The 20,668-nt window shown below is 35.6% G+C and overlaps 1 protein-coding gene across 1 annotated transcript; it reads left to right on the forward strand.

The window, feature by feature from the left end:
* Positions 1–15,694: 15,694 nt before the first annotated feature.
* Positions 15,695–16,087, forward strand: LOC139863753 (uncharacterized). Its single transcript, XM_071852359.1, has one exon. The coding sequence runs from the start codon at positions 15,695–15,697 to the stop codon at positions 16,085–16,087; it is 393 nt and encodes a 130-aa protein (XP_071708460.1).
* Positions 16,088–20,668: the final 4,581 nt, after the last annotated feature.

The following is a 20,668-nucleotide window of genomic DNA, read 5'->3' on the forward strand; positions in this document are numbered from 1 at the left end:
TGAGATATTTCATGCTAGTTGCCAAATGATGGTTCCCACATGTGTTAGGTGACTCACATAGGCTGCTAAGAGCTGATCATTGGAGTGTATATACCAATAGTACATACATCTAAAAGCTGCGTATTGTACGAGTACGAATACGGGTGCATACGAGTAGAATTGTTGATGAAACTGAACGAGGATGTAATTGTAAACATTTTTGTTAAGTAGAAGTATTTTGATAAGTGTATTGAAGTCTTTCAAAAGTGTATAAATACATATTAAAACACTACATGTATATACATTTTAACTGAGTAGTTAAGTCATCGTTAGTCGTTACATGTAAGTGTTGTTTTGAAACCTTTAGGTTAACGATCTTGTTAAATATTGTTAACCCAATGTTTATAATATCAAATGAGATTTTAAATTATTATATTATCATGATATTATCATGTATGAATATCTCTTAATATGATATATATACATTAAATGTCTTTACAACGATAATCGTTACATATATGTCTCGTTTAAAAATCATTAAGTTAGTAGTCTTGTTTTTACATATGTAGTTCATTGTTAATATACTTAATGATATGTTTACTTATCATAGTATCATGTTAACTATATATATATCCATATATATGTCATCATATAGTTTTTACAAGTTTTAACGTTCGTGAATCACCGGTCAACTTGGATGGTCAATTGTCTATATGAAACATATTTCAATTAATCAAGTCTTAACAAGTTTGATTGCTTAACATGTTGGAAACATTTAATCATGTAAATATCAATCTCAATTAATATATATAAACATGGAAAAGTTCGGGTCACTACAGTACCTACCCGTTAAATAAATTTCGTCCCGAAATTTTAAGCTGTTGAAGGTGTTGACGAATCTTCTGGAAATAGATGCGGGTATTTCTTCTTCATCTGATCTTCACACTCCCAGGTGAACTCGGGTCCTCTACGAGCATTCCATCGAACCTTAACAATTGGTATCTTGTTTTGCTTAAGTCTTTTAACCTCACGATCCATTATTTCGACTGGTTCTTCGATGAATTGAAGTTTTTCGTTGATTTGGATTTCATCTAACGGAATAGTGAGATCTTCTTTAGCAAAATATTTCTTCAAATTCGAGACGTGGAAAGTGTTATGTACAGCCGCGAGTTGTTGAGGTAACTCAAGTCGGTAAGCTACTGGTCCGACACGATCAATAATCTTGAATGGTCCAATATACCTTGGATTTAATTTCCCTCGTTTACCAAATCGTACAACTCCTTTCCAAGGCGCTACTTTAAGCATGACCATCTCTCCAATTTCAAATTCTATATCTTTTCTTTTAATGTCAGCGTAGCTCTTTTGTCGACTTTGGGCGGTTTTCAACCGTTGTTGAATTTGGATGATCTTCTCGGTAGTTTCTTGTATAATCTCCGGACCTGTAATCTGTCTATCCCCCACTTCACTCCAACAAATCGGAGACCTGCACTTTCTACCATAAAGTGCTTCAAACGGCGCCATCTCAATGCTTGAATGGTAGCTGTTGTTGTAGGAAAATTCTGCTAACGGTAGATGTCGATCCCAACTGTTTCCGAAATCAATAACACATGCTCGTAGCATGTCTTCAAGCGTTTGTATCGTCCTTTCGTTCTGCCCATCAGTTTGTGGATGATAGGCAGTACTCATGTCTAGACGAGTTCCTAATGCTTGCTGTAATGTCTGCCAGAATCTTGAAATAAATCTGCCATCCCTATCAGAGATAATAGAGATTGGTATTCCATGTCTGGAGACGACTTCCTTCAAATACAGTCGTGCTAACTTCTCCATCTTGTCATCTTCTCTTATTGGTAGGAAGTGTGCTGATTTGGTGAGACGATCAACTATTACCCAAATAGTATCAAAACCACTTGCAGTCCTTGGCAATTTAGTGATGAAATCCATGGTAATGTTTTCCCATTTCCATTCCGGGATTTCGGGTTGTTGAAGTAGACCTGATGGTTTCTGATGCTCAGCTTTGACCTTAGAACACGTCAAACATTCTCCTACGTATTTAGCAACATCGGCTTTCATACCCGGCCACCAAAAATGTTTCTTGAGATCCTTGTACATCTTCCCCGTTCCAGGATGTATTGAGTATCTGGTTTTATGAGCTTCTCTAAGTACCATTTCTCTCATATCTCCAAATTTTGGTACCCAAATCCTTTCAGCCCTATACCGGGTTCCGTCTTCCCGAATATTAAGATGCTTCTCCGATCCTTTGGGTATTTCATCCTTTAAATTTCCCTCTTTTAAAACTCCTTGTTGCGCCTCCTTTATTTGAGTAGTAATGTTATTATGAATCATTATATTCATAGATTTTACTCGAATGGGTTCTCTGTCCTTCCTGCTCAAGGCATCGGCTACCACATTTGCCTTTCCCGGGTGGTAACGAATCTCAAAGTCGTAATCATTCAATAATTCAATCCACCTACGCTGCCTCATATTCAGTTGTTTCTGATTAAATATGTGTTGAAGACTTTTGTGGTCGGTATATATAATACTTTTTACCCCATATAAGTAGTGCCTCCAAGTCTTTAATGCAAAAACAACCGCGCCTAATTCCAAATCATGCGTCGTATAATTGTGTTCGTGAATCTTCATTGTCTAGACGCATAAGCAATCACCTTCGTTCGTTGCATTAATACACAACCGAGACCTTGCTTTGATGCATCACAATAAATCACAAAATCATCATTCCCTTCAGGCAATGACAATATAGGTGCCGTAGTTAGCTTTTTCTTTAATAACTGAAACGCTTTCTCTTGTTCATCATTCCATTCAAATTTCTTCCCTTTATGCGTTAATGCAGTCAAGGGTTTTGCTATTCTGGAAAAGTCTTGGATGAACCTTCTGTAGTAACCAGCTAGTCCTAAAAACTGGCGTATGTGTTTCGGAGTTTTCGGGGTTTCCCACTTTTCAACAGTTTCTATCTTTGCCGGATCCACCTTAATACCTTCTTTGTTCACTATGTGACCGAGGAATTGAACTTCTTCCAACCAAAATGCACACTTTGAAAACTTAGCGTACAATTCTTCCTTCCTCAATACTTCTAACACCTTTCTCAAATGTTCACCGTGTTCTTGGTCATTCTTTGAGTAAATAAGTATGTCATCAATGAAAACAATGACAAACTTGTCAAGGTATGGTCCACACACTCGGTTCATAAGGTCCATGAACACAGCTGGTGCATTAGTTAAACCAAACGGCATGACCATAAACTCGTAATGACCGTAACGTGTTCTGAAAGCAGTCTTTGGAATATCATCTTCTTTCACCCGCATTTGATGATACCCGGAACGTAAGTCAATCTTTGAATAAACAGACGAGCCTTGTAGTTGATCAAATAAGTCGTCGATTCTCGGTAGTGGGTAGCGGTTCTTGATGGTAAGTTTGTTCAACTCTCGGTAGTCGATACACAACCTGAATGTACCATCTTTCTTCTTGACAAACAAAACAGGAGCTCCCCACGGTGATGTGCTTGGTCGAATGAAACCACGCTCTAAAAGTTCTTGTAATTGGCTTTGCAGTTCTTTCATCTCGCTAGGTGCGAGTCTGTAAGGAGCACGAGCTATTGGTGCAGCTCCTGGTACAAGATCTATTTGAAATTCAACGGATCGATGTGGGGGTAATCCCGGTAATTCTTTCGGAAATACATCGGGAAATTCTTTTGCAATGGGAACATCATTGATGCTCTTTTCTTCAGTTTGTACTTTCTCGACGTGTGCTAGAATAGCATAGCAACCTTTTCTTATTAGTTTTTGTGCCTTCAAATTACTAATAAGATGTAGCTTCGTGTTGCCCTTTTCTCCGTACACCATTAAGGGTTTTCCTTTTTCTCGTATAATGCGAATTGCATTTTTGTAACAAACGATCTCCGCTTTCACTTCTTTCAACCAGTCCATACCGATTATCACATCAAAACTCCCTAACTCTACTGGTATCAAATCAATCTTAAATGTTTCGCTAACCAGTTTAATTTCTCGATTCCGACATATATTATCTGCTGAAATTAATTTACCATTTGCTAATTCGAGTAAAAATTTACTATCCAAAGGCGTCAATGGACAACTTAATTTAGCACAAAAATCTCTACTCATATAGCTTCTATCCGCACCCGAATCAAATAAAACGTAAGCAGATTTATTGTCAATAAGAAACGTACCCGTAACAAGCTCCGGGTCTTCTTGTGCCTCTGCCGCATTAATATTGAAAACTCTTCCGCGGCCTTGTCCATTCGTGTTCTCCTGGTTTGGGCAATTTCTAATAATGTGGCCCGGTTTTCCACATTTATAACAAACTACATTGGCATAACTTGCTCCGACACTACTTGCTCCGCCATTACTCGTTCTGACACCATTTGTTCCTTTCGTTCTATTAACCCCTGGTCCGTAGACCTCACACTTCGCCGCGCTATGACCATTTCTTTTACACTTGTTGCAAAATTTGGTGCAGAACCCCGAGTGATTCTTTTCACACCTTTGGCATAGCTGCTTCTGATTGTTGTTGTTGTTGCGGTTATTATTGTTGTTGGGATGATTGTTGTAGTTGCTGTTGTTGTTGTTGTTGTTGTTGTTGGGCCGTTTGTTGTAGTTGCGATTGATGTTGCGATTGTTGGGATAATTGTTGCGATTATTGTTGTAATTGATGTTGTTGTTGTATTGGTGATTCTTATCACCGTTTTCCTCCCACTTTCTTTTGACTTGCTTCACATTGGCCTCTTCAGCAGTCTGTTCTTTAATTCTTTCTTCAATCTGGTTCACTAGTTTGTGAGCCATTCTACATGCCTGTTGTATGGAGGCGGGCTCGTGTGAACTTATATCTTCTTGGATTCTTTCCGGTAATCCTTTCACAAACGCGTCGATCTTCTCTTCCTCATCTTCGAACGCTCCCGGACACAATAGGCACAATTCTGTGAATCGTCTTTCATACGTGGTAATATCAAATCCTTGGGTTCGTAACCCTCTAAGTTCTGTCTTGAGCTTATTGACCTCGGTTCTGGGACGATACTTCTCGTTCATCAAGTGCTTGAATGCTGACCACGGTAGTGCGTACGCATCATCTTGTCCCACTTGCTCTAGATAGGTATTCCACCATGTTAACGCAGAACCTGTGAAGGTATGCGTAGCGTACTTCACTTTGTCCTCTTCAGTACACTTACTTATGGCAAACACCGATTCAACCTTCTCGGTCCACCGTTTCAATCCGATCGGTCCTTCGGTTCCATCAAATTCCAAAGGTTTGCAGGCAGTGAATTCTTTGTAGGTGCATCCTACACGATTTCCTGTACTGCTAGATCCAAGGTTATTGTTGGTATGTAGCGCAGCCTGTACTGCGGCTATGTTTGAAGCTAGAAAAGTACGGAATTCCTCTTCATTCATATTCACGGTGTGTCGAGTAGTCGGTGCCATTTCCTTCAAAATAGTCAAATGGAACAAGTTAATCATACAGAATATTAAGAGTAGTTAATAGTATTTTGTAGCATAATATGAACTCATTTATAAAAGCTTTTTCTTCATATTAGCGTTTTATAAGTTTAAATTCGGGTAGTACCTACCCGTTAAGTTCATACTTAGTAGCTAATATACAATTCAACTACTACAATTCTATATGAAAAACTGATTATAATAATATTTCGCGTTCAAACTTTTATACAATATTTTACAAACTTACAATACCGCTTATTTTACATAAAGCATGAAATATAGCACACAATAACTTCGATACAAGATAGTTGTGAAGATAATTCTAGCTAGTACACAAGTCGTTCAGCAAAGGCAATAAAGACACGTAATTCATACGTCCAGAAACAAGTCATGCATTCTGGTTTTACTAGGACTACTTCCCATCCTTGGTCTTGTGCAACATAACCGTTATGGCCGTTGATAAGACAGCGTGTTGTAACGTCATCAAAGGGACGAGGGTTACGTAATGTCCAACAGTCCCGTAATAATCTAAAAACCTCATTTCTTACCCCAATTACCGACTCCGTCACTTGTGGAAACGTTTTGTTTAATAGTTGTAGCCCGATGTTCTTGTTCTCACTTTGGTGAGAAGCGAACATTACTAATCCGTAAGCATAACATGCTTCTTTATGTTGCATGTTAGCCACTTTTTCTAAATCACGAAGTCCAATATTCGGATATATTGAGTCAAAATAATTTCTTAACCCGTTGCGTAAAATAGCATTTGGGTTCCCCGCAATATATGCGTCAAAGTAAACACATCGTAACTTATGGGTTTCCCAATGTGATATCCCCCATCTTTCAAATGAAAGTCTCTTATAAACCAAGACATTCTTGGAACGTTCTTCGAATGTCTTACAAACTGATCTCGCCTTAAATAGTTGTGCCGAAGAATTCTGGCCGACTCTAGACAAGATTTCATCAATCATGTCTCCGGGTAGGTCTCTTAAAATATTGGGTTGTCTATCCATTTTGTGTTTTTAAACTGTAAAATAGACAAGAGTTAGATTCATAAAAAAAATACTTATTAATACAAGCAATTTTTACATATATCATAAAGCATAAGAACACTATATTACATATATTACACCACACGAATACAACTATCTTATTCCGACTCGCTCGTTTCTTCTTCTTCGGTTTTGGTTCGTTTTGCCAAGTTTCTAGGGATATATGATGTTCCCCTAATACGAGCCGTCGTTGTCCACATTGGTTTAGAAAAACCTGGTGGTTTAGAGGTTCCCGGGTCATTGTTACAACTTAAGGACTTCGGGGGTTGACGATACATATAAAGTTCATCGGGGTTGGAATTAGATTTCTCTATTTTTATGCCCTTTCCCTTATTATTTTCTTTTGCCTTTTTAAATTCAGTTGGGGTAATTTCTATAACATCATCGGAATTCTCGTCGGAATCCGATTCATCGGAGAATTGGTAATCCTCCCAATATTTTGCTTCCTTGGCGGAAACACCATTGACCATAATTAACCTTGGTCGGTTGGTTGAGGATTCTCTTTTACTTAACCGTTTTATTATTTCCCCCACCGGTTCTATTTCTTCATCCGGTTCCGATTCTTCTTCCGGTTCCGATTCTTCTTCCGGTTCCGACTCTTCTTCCGGTTCCTCTTCGGGAACTTGTGAATCAGTCCACAAATCATTCCAATTTACATTTGACTCTTCATTATTATTAGGTGAGTCAATGGGACTTGTTCTAGAGGTAGACATCTATCACATAATATCAAACACGTTAAGAGATTAATATATCACATAATATTCATATGTTAAAAATATATAGTTTCCAACAAAAATGTTAAGCAATCATTTTTAAAGAAAACACGGTCGAAGTCCAGACTCACTAATGCATCCTAACAAACTCGATAAGACACACTAATGCAAATTTTCTGGTTCTCTAAGACCAACGCTCGGATACCAACTGAAATGTCCCGTTCTTATTGATTAAAAACGTTCCATATTAATTGATTTCGTTGCGAGGTTTTGACCTCTATATGAGACGTTTTTCAAAGACTGCATTCATTTTAAAACAAACCATAACCTTTATTTCATCAATAAAGGTTTAAAAAGCTTTACGTAGATTATCAAATAATGATAATCTAAAATATCCTGTTTACACACGACCATTACATAATGGTTTACAATACAAATATGTTACAACAAAATAAGTTTCTTGAATGCAGTTTTTACACAATATCATACAAGCATGGACTCCAAATCTCGTCCTTATTTAAGTATGCGACAGCGGAAGCTCTTAATAATCACCTGAGAATAAACATACTTTAAACGTCAACAAAAATGTTGGTGAGTTATAGGTTTAACCTATATATATCAAATCATAATAATAGACCACAAGATTTCATATTTCAATACACATCCCATACATAGAGATAAAAATCATTCATATGGTGAACACCTGGTAACCGACAATAACAAGATGCATATATAAGAATATCCCCATCATTCCGGGACACCCTTCGGATATGATATAAATTTCGAAGTACTAAAGCATCCGGTACTTTGGATGGGGTTTGTTAGGCCCAATAGATCTATCTTTAGGATTCGCGTCAATTAGGGTGTCTGTTCCCTAATTCTTAGATTACCAGACTTAATAAAAAGGGGCATATTCGATTTCGATAATTCAACCATAGAATGTAGTTTCACGTACTTGTGTCTATTTTGTAAATCATTTATAAAACCTGCATGTATTCTCATCCCAAAAATATTAGATTTTAAAAGTGGGACTATAACTCACTTTCACAGATTTTTACTTCGTCGGGAAGTAAGACTTGGCCACTGGTTGATTCACGAACCTATAACAATATATACATATATATCAAAGTATGTTCAAAATATATTTACAACACTTTTAATATATTTTGATGTTTTAAGTTTATTAAGTCAGCTGTCCTCGTTAGTAACCTACAACTAGTTGTCCACAGTTAGATGTACAGAAATAAATCGATAAATATTATCTTGAATCAATCCACGACCCAGTGTATACGTATCTCAGTATTGATCACAACTCAAACTATATATATTTTGGAATCAACCTCAACCCTGTATAGCTAACTCCAACATTCACATATAGAGTGTCTATGGTTGTTCCGAAATATATATAGATGTGTCGACATGATAGGTCGAAACATTGTATACGTGTCTATGGTATCTCAAGATTACATAATATACAATACAAGTTGATTAAGTTATGGTTGGAATAGATTTGTTACCAATTTTCACGTAGCTAAAATGAGAAAAATTATCCAATCTTGTTTTACCCATAACTTCTTCATTTTAAATCCGTTTTGAGTGAATCAAATTGCTATGGTTTCATATTGAACTCTATTTTATGAATCTAAACAGAAAAAGTATAGGTTTATAGTCGGAAAAATAAGTTACAAGTTATTTTTGTAAAGGTAGTCATTTCAGTCGAAAGAACGACGTCTAGATGACCATTTTAGAAAACATACTTCCACTTTGAGTTTAACCATAATTTTTGGATATAGTTTCATGTTCATAATAAAAATCATTTTCTCAGAATAACAACTTTTAAATCAAAGTTTATCATAATTTTTAATTAACTAACCCAAAACAGCCCGCGGTGTTACTACGACGGCGTAAATCCGGTTTTACGGTGTTTTTCGTGTTTCCAGGTTTTAAATCATTAAGTTAGCATATCATATAGATATAGAACATGTGTTTAGTTGATTTTAAAAGTCAAGTTAGAAGGATTAACTTTTGTTTGCGAACAAGTTTAGAATTAACTAAACTATGTTCTAGTGATTACAAGTTTAAACCTTCGAATAAGATAGCTTTATATGTATGAATCGAATGATGTTATGAACATCATTACTACCTTAAGTTCCTTGGATAAACCTACTGGAAAAGAGAAAAATGGATCTAGCTTCAACGGATCCTTGGATGGCTCGAAGTTCTTGAAGCAGAATCATGACACGAAAACAAGTTCAAGTAAGATCATCACTTGAAATAAGATTGTTATAGTTATAGAAATTGAACCAAAGTTTGAATATGATTATTACCTTGTATTAGAATGATAACCTACTGTAAGAAACAAAGATTTCTTGAGGTTGGATGATCACCTTACAAGATTGGAAGTGAGCTAGCAAACTTGAAAGTATTCTTGATTTTATGAAACTAGAACTTTTAGAATTTATGAAGAACACTTAGAACTTGAAGATAGAACTTGAGAGAGATCAATTAGATGAAGAAAATTGAAGAATGAAAGTGTTTGTAGGTGTTTTTGGTCGTTGGTGTATGGATTAGATATAAAGGATATGTTATTTTGTTTTCATGTAAATAAGTCATGAATGATTACTCATATTTTTGTAATTTTATGAGATATTTCATGCTAGTTGCCAAATGATGGTTCCCACATGTGTTAGGTGACTCACATAGGCTGCTAAGAGCTGATCATTGGAGTGTATATACCAATAGTACATACATCTAAAAGCTGCGTATTGTACGAGTACGAATACGGGTGCATACGAGTAGAATTGTTGATGAAACTGAACGAGGATGTAATTGTAAACATTTTTGTTAAGTAGAAGTATTTTGATAAGTGTATTGAAGTCTTTCAAAAGTGTATAAATACATATTAAAACACTACATGTATATACATTTTAACTGAGTAGTTAAGTCATCGTTAGTCGTTACATGTAAGTGTTGTTTTGAAACCTTTAGGTTAACGATCTTGTTAAATATTGTTAACCCAATGTTTATAATATCAAATGAGATTTTAAATTATTATATTATCATGATATTATCATGTATGAATATCTCTTAATATGATATATATACATTAAATGTCTTTACAACGATAATCGTTACATATATGTCTCGTTTAAAAATCATTAAGTTAGTAGTCTTGTTTTTACATATGTAGTTCATTGTTAATATACTTAATGATATGTTTACTTATCATAGTATCATGTTAACTATATATATATCCATATATATGTCATCATATAGTTTTTACAAGTTTTAACGTTCGTGAATCACCGGTCAACTTGGATGGTCAATTGTCTATATGAAACATATTTCAATTAATCAAGTCTTAACAAGTTTGATTGCTTAACATGTTGGAAACATTTAATCATGTAAATATCAATCTCAATTAATATATATAAACATGGAAAAGTTCGGGTCACTACAATTTAACCCAAAATCACTATCCACGATTACTTCATTTAAAAACGTCATTTAACACTTAACAAACAGCGTTTAACATCCATTTAATCCAAATTAGTGTCATTACCAAATTCGACCCAATCAAAGTCAACCCATTTTGACATAAGTCCCAAAAACGTCCAAAATCACTAACGAATAGTGATTATATTTCCAAAACACTAATTAACACCTAAATCAAGTATTTACATACCTGATTTACCAAAAATCATGAACACTTGACCCATTTCAACATAAAACCCATTTTGACCTAAATTAGGATTTACACCCAAAATCAACTCAACACAACACCAAAATCACTAGTACACAAGTGTTCTAAGGTTTAAATCAACACATGCAAGATCCAAACTTACAATTTCAACATTCAAAACCCTAAGACACCAATTCGGGTTTACTTACATGAATCTTACCCAAAAACTCCCAAAATCACAAGAAATGGGGTTTATAACCCTAACTAGCACAAACCCTAACCCCAAATCAAATCAAAGTAATTAAATCGAATCTAGAGTTTACCTCAACACCAAAATCGAACTAGTAACAAGAAACATCAAGGAGAACCAAAACCCGCCTCTAATTTGGGCAAAAATCACCATCTTCATCACTAACTCAAGCTTCCTCTCTCTAGAAATCTCATTCTCTCTCTAAGAATGGATGAGAGTGTTTATGGATATGAAAATGATCCAAAAGTAGATCCAAATCTAATTTTATGGATACAAATCCGTCCATGTGTAAAAAGACCAAAGTGCCCTTCATTAAAGTTCAAAAATTCAAACATCACCTGATCAGCGCCAAAAGCGGCACTCCTAGCCCCAAAAGTGGCACTCTTTGAGCCTTCCAGCTCACAACTTGAAATTTAAAATTTCCGAGCTCGAATTACGATCGTCTGGGCTTTTGATTCGCCTCAATCCAAGTTCGTATGAGGAAGTTATGGTCCAAATGGTGAACGCGCGCATAACCTCGCAACATACACCAAACTTTTGCACACTAAGTTCCTGATGCACCCAACACAATATCATCATTGGAAATAATAATATTTCAAGTCACTACAACATCTCGAAACATCTCGATCACTCTTGGTATTATTAAATTACCATTTAAAATAATACTCCAAATTTTGGGATGTTACAGGTTGATCTCAGGAACTCATAAATTAGGATGATGTTCATATATGTGTTTGAGACTTCTAGTAAAATTTTCAGGATTTATTTCAAAGAAAAAGTCATTTTTCATTTTTATTTGGTGAGACAAGTTCAGATTTAAAGCAATCTAACTAAGTGTCAAAGAATCATGTATAAATCAAAATATAAGATAGATCTTGAACTAAAGGCTTCTGATTTAAAAAGTAGACTTAATAAAGAAACCATGGATAGTTAAAACACTAAAAACCATTAAGAAAACATTGAGATATAGACCCATCAAGTTGACATAAGATTTTGTTGAAGTCAGAAATTGGTCTAAAACCTTATCTCTAAAGACAAGGTTAATGAAGACCTGGAGGTTATTCCTTTTGATAATAAGCACTTTAACATGTCCTAAGAGTTCTGTAAAAATCTTGAGTCAAATAAATAAGTTTTGCTATTTTTAAACTCACCTTGGAACTCATAGTGTAAAACTGAACTGTTTTGCACACTTGTAAAGAAGTGAACTTTTGACCAACTTTTATATTGAGTTTCAAATAGAGCCTTACATTTTTGAAAAGTGAACTTAAAGAGATTTCTAGAGATGGTAAACTCACCCTAAATATATGTCTAGATTAATAGAAACGCCTAGACTAATGTTATAGTAAAACTATTCAAAACAGTCTATATTTAAAACTATGAACTAGTAACTTTTGAAACTGAGAACCGAATTGGACATGTAAGATCACTTAAGAAATTAATCTTAAAAAAAATATAAATACTATATTAGATTGTATGACCTCTGACCTTATAAAATTTCATTAGGTCTCAAACCCGGAACACCGAACACAATCTGACCGACTATCGTGTACGCTTTGCACCGCATCACTTGTGAGTTCGTAGTCCTATTTTTAATCAATCTTTTATACTTTTGGGATGAGATAATACTTGTTTATTGTTTTACATATTGGAATCAAGTTCTTACAACTATATTCTATGTTGAGTAACAAAGGTCAATTTTAAAAGCCCGATTTTGATATCGTTAATTTCCGATTTGGTAAACGCGAATATTATGAATAGATCTATTGAGGATGACTCCTCACATCAGGATAGCCGTTCTAGGCTATCAGATGCATAACCTTCGACCATATGCACTTAAACCTTAAGTGACGCTTGTTTTCGGGTACTTTTACGTTAACTTTCGATATCGAAAGCTCATAAACTAGAATATCTTTTTAACTGTTTTGAATTGAAATCTTGATGTCCATTAAATTATGCATTGTAACTAAACCTATGAACTCACCAATATTTATATTGACGTTTTTTAAGTTTTTATCTCAGGTACTTAGCTTTTGGAGCATTTTCAGGTCGGGCATCGTGGAAGTTTAAAAATGTCTTTTGTTAAATCTAGTATTGATAGGCTAGATTATGATGTATTTGTATTTGTACTTTGTCTGTGCTTGTATTTTGTAACCATGATGTACCAAAACTAAAAACAGAGACTGTAATGTAATAATATTTACGTTTCCGCTCCTACGTTGACTATAACCTGTGACACTATGTTAGAGTTCACAGCACGTCTTGGGAAATCGAGACGGGGGTCGTGACAGACATGGTATCAGAGCTTGGGTTATAGGAAATGTGGACGCCATTAGTGTGTCTAGACCTGACCAACTAGGATTGCATTAGTGTGTCCCACCTATAACCGAGTCAAAAAAATTTCGGTCTCTACTATTTTTCGAGTCATATATTATTAATTTTACTCATCGGAAATTCTATAGACTAACTTTTATATGTTGTGTATGTTAAGATGGCATTGTCTAGTTCTATGGGATCCAACACCGTGACTACACCTATCATTGTTAGCGATGATTCTGACGACAACTCTAATAGGAATGAGTTTGAGATGTACCAACCATTGTGGCAACGATGGATATGGGTTCGTGAAATTTTAGGTAGATGGAACCGACAAGAAGGAACCCCTTATCATGAGCATAATGTGCCTCCGACCATTAATGGCAGGGATGGATTAATGGGTCAATCACAACAGGACACGAATTATACTTTGTTTGCTAGAATCTTTAGGCATGAGAGACGTATTGAGCGACTTCAAGGGACGATTGATTACTTATACATCCAGGAGAACCAGGATGCTAACAATTCTCATTTTAATGAGCTTGAGGAAGTACACTATACACAGCATGTGGAGATCGAGTTGTTGAAGTACCGTGTGGATGATTTGTCGGCAAGGAATTGTGACCTTGCGGAGCAAGTGGCTAGTTTAGGAACTCATTTGAATGAAGTAGTTTTGGTGGTTAATGCCGTTGTTCCACAGTAGTTCTACCGTTAGGGATTAGGAGTGTTGATTTTCTAGCTTACACTCTTAAGATGTTCTTATTTCGGATATTATAGGTTAGGTAATCAATGTATTAGTTGTTTGTTTATATGAATGGAACTAACGGGTAGGTTAGATACCCAAATTTTGTAATATTGAAAAGACGTTCTTAATCGATGACTTTTATATTATTATAGCTTGAGTTCATCTTTCATATTACAAACAATTATATATATGTTACTTATAATATCTCAAATATTTGAATTATCTTTCTTTGTTAGAAAAATTCCTCCGAAGAGAAATCCAAACACGGGAATGAGTGCTGCTTAGATTAAGGAGATGGTAACTCAAAGAGTAGCTGAAGCAGTTGCTAATGCTGAAGCAGGACGTGCAGCAAATGCCGCGAACGAAAGGATACCCGAAGTGGTAAATATTCAGCAGCGATGCAATTACAAGGCATTTATGGGTTGCAAGCCCCAGAGTTTTTCAGGAACGGAAGGACCCGTAGGGTTAATGAGATGGCTTGAAAAATTAGAATCGGTATTCAAAATTAGTGAGTGCACAGACAATTATCGAGTGAAGTTTGCATCATGTACTCTTTTGGATGTAGCCTTAACCTGGTGGAATTCTTTTGCCAAGTCTGTGGGTATTGATGTTGCATATAATACGCCATGGGAAGAATTCAAGAAGCAAATGATCGATGAGTATTGCCCGAGAAATGAGATTCAAAGGCTAGAAACCAAGTTGTGAACTTAATGTTGGAAGGAACGAATATCGCAGGATATACTAATCGATTCCTTGAGTTAACTTTAATGTGCCCAACCATTCTCACTCCCGAATATAAGAGAGTTGAGAGATATATTTGGGGTCTGTCGGAAGACATTCAAGGAAATGTTATGTTGTCTAAACCTGAAATGATCCATAGTGCTATTCGTATGGCACATTTCATGGCGCAAGTAGTGCGACGTCAACCAATCAATGCTAAGACGGATGTGAAGGTTACGACTGAGAAGCGTAAGTGGGATGGAAACAAAGAAGGTAATTCCAAGAAGCAAGGAATTGCTAAGGTTGAGAGTTTGAATAGCAAGTATGAAGGAAAGAAACCACACTGCAGCAGATGCACGAAACATCATTTTGGTGTTTGCATTGTAGTTTGTGATCGCTGCAAGAAGCAAAGACATCTTTCAAAGGATTGTAGAGTTCGCTTATCAGGGAATGATAAAGGCGATAAGAACAATCAGAATGTTTGTTTTGGATGTGGTCAAGCAGGGCATTTCAAGAAAGAATGTCCTAAGGCCAAGAAGGGTGAAACGGCTAAGGGCCGAGCTTTTCAGATCACAACGAAAGAAGCTCGTGAGGACCTAAAGCTAATCACGGGTACGTTCCTCCTCGATAATCATTTAGCATCTATTTTATTCGATACTGGCGTAGATAAAAGTTTGATAGCTAAAGATTTTAGTGTTGCGATAAATAGGCCTTTAACTGCCTTAACACTAGATATGCTGTAGAATTGACAAATGGTAAGTTGATAAAAGTAGATAAGATTATGCGAGGTTGTGTCTTAAATTTGTCAAACTATTTGTTTGAGGTTAATTTGATGCCCGTTGAGTTAGGAAGTTTCGATGTTGTTATCGGTATGGACTGGTTTTCTAAGAATCGTGCGGACACTAATTGTGCGAAAAAGTCCATTCGTATACCTCTTGAGAATAGTGAAGAATTAGTAATCCAAGGAAATAAGAGCAAGGTAAACCTTAATATTATTTCCTGTATGAGAGCTCGAAGATATCTAAAGAAGGGATATCCTTCCATTCTCGTGCACGTGAAAGAACTCAAAACCAAAGAGATTGGATTGGAGAATGTTCCAGTTGTCCGAGAGTTTCCTCAAGTATTCCCAGAAGATTTGCCAGGTCTACCTCCACATAGACAAGTTGAATTTTAGATTGATTTAATTCCCGGAGCCGCACCAGTTACCAAATCAACTTTTTGGTTAGCTCCTTCAGAACTACAAGAACTATGAAATCAACACCAAGAATTGTTAGATAAGGGATTCACTCGACCTAGTGTTTCTCTGTGGGGGTGCTCCAATCTTGTTTGTCAAGAGGAAGGATGGATCTTTCAGAATGTGCATTGACTATCGAGAGTTGAATAAGCTTAGAGTCAAGAATCATTACCCGCTACCAAAGATAGACGATCTATTCGACAATTGCAAGGGTTAAGTGTTTATTCCAAGATCTACATTAGATCATGGTACCATCAATTGAGAGTCAAAGAGGACGATGTGCCTAAGACAGCGTTCAGAACACGTTATGGCCATTATGAATTTTTAGTAATGCCGTTTGGTTTAACCAACGCACCTGCAGTATTCATGGATCTGATGAATAGAGTATACAAGCCGTATTTAGATAAATTCATTATAGTGTTATCGAGGATATTTTAATCTACTTCAAGAATAAGGAAGAGCACCAACAATATTTGAGATTAGTTTTGCAACTCTTGGAAAGAGAGCAGTTATATGCAAAATTTTCAAAATGTGGTTTTTGGCTCGATTCAGTCCAATTTTTAGGTCATGTGATTAATAAAGAAGGTATCCATGTTGATTCTACAAAGATTGAGGCTATTAAGAATTAGGAAGTGCCCAAGAACCCTTCTCAAATTCGTCAATTTTTAGGACTTGCTGGATATTATAGAAGATTTATTCAGAATTTTTCCAAGATAGCAAGACCGTTAACTGTGTTAACGCACAAGGATGAGAAATTTAAATGGTTCTCAGCACAGGAATCTGCTTTTTAAATGTTGAAACAGAAGTTGACAACTGCACCTATACTATCACTACCAGATGGAAATGAAGATTTCCTGGTTTATTGTGATGCGTCTCGACAAGGGTTAGGATGTGTTTTAATGCAACGACAGAAGGTCATTGCGTATTCATCTCGTCAACTGAAGAACCATGAGAAGAATTATACAACTCATGATTTGGAGTTAGGAGCCATTGTGTTTGCATTAAAAATATGGAGACATTATCTATATGGGACCAAGTGTACCATATATACGGATCACAAGAGTCTTCAGCGTATTTTCAATCAGAAATGGTTAAACATGCAACAAAGACGTTGGGTAGAGCTTATAAATGATTACGATTGTGATATTCGGTATCATCCAGGGAAAGCAAACATTGTAGCAGATGCATTGAGTCAAAAAGAAAGGGTTAAACCTCTGAGAGTTAGGTCATTGAATATGACTATACAGACAAACCTTATGTCCCGTATTCAAGATGCACAATTAGAAGCTATAAAGGAAGAGAATGTGAAGAAGGAAGGAATTAGTGAGAAAGATAAGAACTTTGAAGTTAAGAGTGACGGAACCCGATATTTTGCAAATAGAATTTGGATTCCAAAGTTTAGTGGATTAAGAGAGCTTGTGATGGATGAGGCACACAAGATGAGATATTAATTCATCCAGGGTCTGGGAAAATGTATCACGACCTAAAGGAATTCTATTGGTGGCTGAACAAGAAGGCTGATATAGAAACTTATGTTGGGAAGTGCTTGACATGTTCGAAGGTCAAGGCCGAGAATCAGAAACCATCAGGGTTATTGCAGCAACCAGAGATTCCCGAATGAAAATGGGAAAGAATTACAATGGATTTCATTACGAAATTACTAAAGACTACGAAGGGTTATGAAACTATTTGGGTAATAGTGGATCGACTTACGAAATCTGCACATTTCTTACCCATAAAAGAAACCAACAAAATGGAGAAGTTGGCAAGTTTGTACATCAAGGAGATTGTCTCTAGACATGGATTCCAGTTTCTATTATCTCTGACCGAGATAGTAGATTTACGTCAAGATTTTAGCAATCTTTGCAAAAAGCCATAGGTACTCGTTTGGACATGAGTACGGCTTATCATCCCCAAACCGATGGGCAGAGTGAGAGAACTATTTTGACGTTTGAAGACATGCTCTGAGCATGTGTAATTGATTTTGGAAATGGATGGGATCAGTATTTACCTTTAGCCGAGTTTTCGTATAACAACAGTTATCATTCTAGTATTAAGGCTGCACCATTTGAAGCTTTGGAAGGAAGTGTATATCACAATTGTGTTGGAGTGAGATTGGTGATTCACAATTGATAGGACCAGAGATTATCCAAGAGACAACCGAGAAGATCTTTTAGATTCGAGAAAGATTAAAGACGGCGAGGAGTAGGCAGAAGAGTTATGCCAATGTTCGTAGAAAATCTTTAGAATTTCAAGTAGGTGATAGAGTTATGATAAAAATTTCTCCATGGAAAGGAGTAATAAGGATTGGGAAGCGAGGAAAGCTGAGCCCGAGATATGTAGGACCTTTTGAGGTTATTGAAAGAATTGGTCCAGTTGCATATAGATTGAAACTACCACAAGAGCTTAGTGGTATTCATAATGCTTTCCATGTTTCGAACTTGAAGAAGTGTTTGTCGAATGAGAATTTAGTGATTCCTTTGGAAGAATTAAGTATCGATGACAAGTTGCATTTTATAGAGGAACCAGTAGAGGTGATAGATCGTGAGGTGAAGACATTGAAGCATAGTAGAATTCAAATTGTTAAAGTTCGTTGGAATGCATGGAGAGGTCCAGAGTTCATGTGGGAACGTGAGGACCATATAAGGCAGAAATATCCTCATTTGTTCGATAATTGAAGTACCTCCTAAATTTTGAGGACGAGATTTCTTAACGAGTAGGTAATGTCACAACTCTAGCTTTTCGACTTAAGTTATCTAGTTTGACTTCTTTAAGTTACAATTTCCGACTTGACGAGTAAGGTTAATGATCTATGTCTTGGTTTGTTTTTAGGGTTTGTATAACTCTAAGGTTGCATTTAGGTTTTATTTGACTGAGTGTTACCTCACACATTTTGCATAAAGTCCTAAAACCCTAGCTTATCATCATAAACCCTATCTCATTTCCATAAACCCTAGATTTGTAAATTATATATATATATATATATATATATATATATATATATATATATATATATATATATATATATATATATATATATATTAACTTAATAAATAAACTTTTTTACCAAGTACTTAGATTAAAAACTTTCTCCACACTTAATCATTTTCACAACTAGTCTTGATTCCTTTGTACTTGGCCATTTCTTTCACTTAACCAACCTTGATCTATCTTCATTAGAACCTAACCTTAGCTTACTTCCTAAACCCTAAACATACAAGTGAACACCTTAGAACTATACATTAAAAGACTACACAAGTACATGTATAATAGCAAACCAAAAATTGACTAGAACACTTACACCACCATAATCATCATCGTTTTTCATCAGCATCATCAACCATACTACCATAATATATCAACTAATACTTCTTCCCTAAGCTAAAGTCCATGCAAAACATAATCATGTAGTTCATTAATGGCAAGATGATGAGTCATGCTCTCCTTCCTCCTCCCTTTGCCACGTCCACCACCACCATCTCTATATAAATTCACTTCTAGCTCTTCTTTCCCTCATTTGCTCACTCTCATTCACTCTCACTCATATATACTGTCTAAACACAGATCTAAAACTCTATTTAGATCATCTTCTTTAAGCTCTAGGATCATACATCTTCAAGGTATAAACAACTAACTAATTCTATTCTTTATTTATACTCATCTTTAAGAGCTTTCATGGTGTAAAAGCTTGATCAAGAGTGTTAAATCACTCAATGATGACTATATATCTAACCAAGATATTGATGTTAGATCAGTAAACTTAAAATCTCTACATGTCCTATGTCTTAAAATGAAGCTGAATAAGAACTAAAGTGGTTAAACTATGTAAAACTGTTTTGTCCTTAAGCTGTCCAAATTTTTACTTGAAGTTCATGACCTAAACACCAACCTATGGTTGATCTCAGGAACTCGTAACTTAGTATGATGTTCATATATGTGTTTGAGACTTGTAGTAAAATTTTCATTATTTATTTCAAAGAAAAAATCATTTTTCATTTTAATTTGGTGAGACAAGTTCAAATTTAAAGCAATCTGACCAAGTGTCAAAGAATCATGTATAAATCAAAATATAAGATAGATCTTGAACTAAAGGATTCTGATTTGAAAAGTAGACTTATTAAGGAAACCATGTATAGTTAAAACACTAAAAACCATTAATAAATCATTGAGATATAGCCCCATCAAGTTGACATAAGATTTTGTTGAAGTCAAAAATTGATCTAAACCTTATCTCTAAAGACAAGGTTAATGAAGACCTGGAGGTTATTCCTTTTGAGAATAAGCACTTTCACATGTCTTAAGACTTCTATAAAAATCTTGAGTCAGATAAATAAGTTTTACTTTTTTTAAACTCACCTAGGAACTCATAGTGTGAAACTGAACTGTTTTGCACACTTGTAAAGAAGTGAACTTTGACCAACTTTTATTTTAAATTTCAAACAGAGCCTTACATTTTTGAAAAGTGGACTTACATAGTTTTCCAGAGATGATAAACTCACCTTAAATGGATGTCTAGATTAA

The sequence above is a fragment of the Rutidosis leptorrhynchoides genome, chromosome 8, assembly GCF_046630445.1.
Source record: "Rutidosis leptorrhynchoides isolate AG116_Rl617_1_P2 chromosome 8, CSIRO_AGI_Rlap_v1, whole genome shotgun sequence".
Classification (NCBI taxonomy): Eukaryota; Viridiplantae; Streptophyta; class Magnoliopsida; order Asterales; family Asteraceae; genus Rutidosis; species Rutidosis leptorrhynchoides.